General features: G+C 45.8%; 1 protein-coding gene across 1 annotated transcript; it reads right to left on the reverse strand.

Moving 5' to 3' along the window:
- Positions 1–3,402: 3,402 nt before the first annotated feature.
- LOC116899411 (derlin-1-like) lies at positions 3,403–4,184 on the reverse strand. Its single transcript, XM_032901147.1, is given in 1 exon segment — positions 3,403–4,184. A coding segment is annotated over 1 exon segment (456 nt). The 5' UTR covers positions 3,859–4,184.
- Positions 4,185–4,748: the final 564 nt, after the last annotated feature.

Consider the following 4,748-nt stretch of genomic DNA (forward strand, 5'->3'; position numbering starts at 1 on the left):
TCATTTTGTCCTAGCTCTGCTTAGTGTGAAGTTTCTCATACATGAAAGTAAACAAAGCTGTTTTTTAAATATCTTGTTAAGGCATAATTTTTAGGTTATTCTAAAGTTTTTATTTACAAATATATGCAATTTTAACTGATACAACAATATAAAATGTGAGAGTTTTTTATAGAAATATATAAGCAGAATATTGCCAGTATGCTATTTCTTTTTTTTGAAATTATCAAATAACACATTTAATAAAAGAAAAGGAAGTTGGCTTAAACATTGGTCCCCAAAGCCAACTAAATCACCAGGAACTTTAAAAACACAGAGAAAGGGCACGACAAGACAATTACCCCCTCTGATCCCAAATGATTCTCATCATGAAGCAGAAAGGAAACTACAGACTCTTAAAATATTCAAAATGGAATACAACTGAATCCAGACGTTAATATGTCAGGACATATAGGAGCAAACATAACAACCAATTTGGGCACGTACCCTGTTGTCAGCCCAATCCCAATCCAGAGCCACTCTGGAAAGCAAATAAATCCAGCAAATAAAGCAAGCATGCTTCCCTAAGCCAGGCCTCTAAGACACTACCTACAAGAAGTCCAAAAAGACCTGTGCCTTTCCCCAAGGGCGAGCAAGTTTCATTATCCAGTACTGTTGCTACTGAAAACGTAAAACGGCAAGGGACCTCACATACAGTTGGCAGCGAAGACACTGCCCATTATTAGCTATCCAAACGGAAGCTCATCTACCCGGAGACTGCAATGTCCTGTCTTTTTCTTATCATCCCCTTATTTCTCTACTAAGACAAGGTGCACAGCTCTGCTTCCTGGTGTTGACCTATCTTGGAATGAATGCATCACAAGGCAAGGAAGCCATACTCGAACCGCTCACCTTTAACAAAAACTTGGCATGTGTGTTCTTGTCTGGTGTTCTTACCTAAAGAAATGGTTAATCTAACTCCAGAGTTCCAAAACTCACACTCATGGGTGAAAGCTACAGAAATGCTATAAAGCATAGCACTGTCGGCTCTGACTCCTAATTTAAAACATGTAAACACCCTGCTTCATTAATAAAGACCAAGTCGATTGTGGTGGAATATGCCTAATTCCGGAACCTGAAGGGCTGAGGCAAGAGGATTCCAAGTTTGCAGACAGTCTAGGCTAGTTACCAAAACCCAACTCGCGCATGCTCAGCCGTTCTCTCTGACACACAGGCACTCACACACCATCTTTCCCCCCCACACACGCTCTCCCCACCCCCACACCCCCCTAAAGCACGTGCCTGTGCACACAGAGGAAAACTCAGTACCAATTTCTTCCAGGAATTCAGTCGTTCTCTAATACATGAATACCAATCACATACAAAAATGCCTGCTGTCCTGCTAGTCAAAAACTACTGGCGATCACATAAAAAAAATCCAGTGAAGAAAATAACATAAATTACATCGTGAACGCGCCATAGCAGAGGCATGGAAACTTAAAACAGACAGCCTTCAAGTTGCACATTTTAATTTACAATGTTTACCAGTAAAAAGGATTAGTTACAAAAAGCAAAGCTGTCTGTACAAAATGAGGGTTTTTTTTTTCACGTTCATAAAGAGAACCCACTGTGAATTCTTACCTTGTGAAGTCAACACTCAAACAGCTCACTTTGGTAAAACTATCTTGGAAGGACTAGTAATCCAGGCAAGGTAATAAAATTATCAGCTTCCCAATCCGTGTCCAGGAGGAAGAATCTTATGAACATTTTCCCTGTACAGAAAAGCTCTCTGTGCTTGCAGATCCTTAGAAAAGCCAGTGCTCTCAGGAGCCAGCCTGGTACCAGAACGAAGCACAATCTCCTGCTCACTCAAAGGGCAGTCCTTCCTGAATCTGACAGACACACATTTATCACAGCCTCAGGTCAGCAGGAGAACCAGGTGGTTCAGGATCAGCCTCTCTCCACTCAATACTTCATCATATAAATTAAATATGGAGAGGGTCACATGAGAAAGGGGGAGCTCTTTTTCAAACTCCCACTTCCTGATATAATACACATCAAAGTTTTAATGAGCAGAGAAGGGTAAGTCACCCTGTTTGGGCAACTTTTCCTCAAGGGAAAAACCAAAGTATCAAAAGCCTTCAGAGCATACTGGCCCCGTCCCAGTGCAGCCAGAAGCTTGACTCCAGAATGAAAGCATAAAGTAACTGTATAAAGCCCTGTAGCCTTCAGAAAACTTTATTTAGTGATAAGCTGAGCTCTGCCGGCAAAAGCCCACCTATAAAAAGGGAGCAGGTCTGATTCACAAAGTGTATACATGCATGACCCAAGGTAATGAAGACCTTCAAATGCAAATGATCCTAAAGCTATTGGAACCTCTAATTATGAGTGACCCATTCAGATGTGCCTCCATTAGCCTTAAAAACTGACTGACACACATCTGAAGAGGTACTTCACTTAGCATTAACATAAACACTTGACCAGAAAAGGCATGGTCCAAAAAACAATTAATTAAAAATTTAGAATCTGAACCTCTCTCCTCCACCAACTGAGTGAACACACATTCGAAATGAGGACCAAACGGAATCAGTGCCTCCAGGAACGTGTGTCTGTCTGGCCATGTGATCAGGAACCTCCTAACACAGCACAGCACAGCACAGTACAGCTGCTCTGGGCACACAAAGCCAGTTCACCCCATGAAGAAACACAAGGGACCACGTTTAAACTCATCCCCTGTGTCAGGAGCAACTCCACTATGGTTTTGATCGCTCAGCTCAGAGGGACAGGAGTGCCTAGCAACAAGTCCTAACCCTCGTTACTCCCAGTCCAGGCCTCACTGACTCAGAGGTCCTTTGTGTATAAATATGTGAAAGGCAGCAAATGGCGGCACTGCTGACAGGCTGATGCAGGCCCCACAGCGGAGAAAGTTCTTCCTCTGCTGCTCCAGTCTTCTCCCTACGGTCACAGTCCTGCCAGTGATGGCCGAGGACCATGTGTGAGCCAGCTCTTTGTGACCAAGCTTTGGCAAGTCAGTAAGTTTGTCAAAGGCAAAATCCTTCTGCAGCTCTGAGGACGTGAGAGAGAGGAGAGGGCCCTCTGACAGGATTTGGCTCATCAGCCCCTCTTGCCCAGTTCATTGTTCAGACGGAAGGGGAGAGGAGAAGGCACCAGAACATGAGTCAGTTCTGAAATCTGCACAGCTGACATTGGTTCTTCACAGCAGAAAGGACTTGAATGAGAATCATGAAACTTGAGGAACACTTGTATTTTCCTTCAGGATTTAAAAATGAGTCCTGTACCAAAGACTACATTCAGTGTGGGTCAGGTCCAAGAGCGGCAGCAAGAGCTCAGCCATTAAGCGAGCCCAGCACTGGGAGGAGACTGTCATCTGCTTAGCATGGCTGGTGAGCAGGCCAGGGCTGCTCCTCACTGCTCTCCAAGTCGGAGGCCCTGGCCCCAGTTGTGTCTCCTGCCTCCGCCATTCTGATCAGCAGCTTGCCTCATGCTTGCTGGGGGCACACCAAACCCCGACACCCCTCCTCTCCTGCTGGGTAGCCAGCGGTACAAAAACTGAGGTGTGGACAGGAAATTCCTTCCTCCCAAATCCACTGGGTATCTGAACATCAGGAAGAAATAAAGATGTCTGAAAGGGTTTCCAGTGAGCTCATTGATGGCCGAGCCTCCAATGATATAGTTGAATCCGAGGATAACCTAAGGTAAGTAACAGGCCTAAAATCGTGTTCCAAACCAAAATGATACAATCAGGTCTCTCTTCAGCTGGGCCCAGACGTAAAGTACTGACATGATTTGAGGAATCATCAGCAACTGCATATCCATGGCTAAGCCAATAATAACAAAGCAGATCCAGTTAAAGAGAAGCATGAATAGTCTGCTGGCCTCCCGTCAAAAGCTCCTGCCTCAAGCCGTGTAGAATACTGATATAAGAAATATAAATTGACCAAATAAAGAAATCCAGTTCCGGGCCCCACGGGGAAATAAAAGGTGGCAGTGAACGGCTTCCGTATCTGGAAGCGATAGAGGAAGGCTTCGGGCCAGAGGAAGAAGTAGGCCGGGCTGATAATAGCGAGCTTACCGATCAAGGGGACCACGACTGTGGCAGCAAACCAGTAATGTGTGATGGCTGGGATGCTCCTGAACCCGTCCCACATCTGACATGGTCGCCCATCAGGTGGACGGCTGAGCAGCCCTGCACGTCCTCCGGTGCCCACCCCGCGCTTCGCGGCCGGCTGCCAGTGTGCTATTTCTTGTCACCTGTTACTGGATTCCTTCGCACTGAGTGGGATGAGTACAGATTGAATCTAGGGACTGGGACGTGCAAGCAAAGTGATCTCATGCTGGCCCCAGCCCTCTTTTAAAGGCAACAAAGAAGGTTTGTGCAGCCTGAGGTTAATTAAGATAGAAGTAATCAAGAAATCAGACTCCTCAGCAGAGGACAGATGCAAATCCAGAGGCCATCTTTCCTGAGGGAGGCTTTTTCCCCCCTGGTGTGAAGACTTGGGAAGAGACAAGGGTGCCCTGTAGGTCCTCCTGACTTGTTTGGATGTGGAAGGGCTGGTTGGTATACAGCCTGTACAAAAAACCCATGCCTAGGACACGCCTGCCCTCAGAGTTCTTCGTAGAAAGAGCAGGCACTTGTGAATCTCGGTGAGGAAGAGATCAAGAAGTGGACACCACTTCTGGCCATTTTAGGACATGCTGTGGGAACAAATCCACCCAGGGCTCTCTTTTCCTCACTATCTACCTACCAAGAG

The sequence above is a fragment of the Rattus rattus genome, chromosome 4 (genome assembly GCF_011064425.1).
Source record: "Rattus rattus isolate New Zealand chromosome 4, Rrattus_CSIRO_v1, whole genome shotgun sequence".
NCBI classification, from domain to species: Eukaryota; Metazoa; Chordata; class Mammalia; order Rodentia; family Muridae; genus Rattus; species Rattus rattus.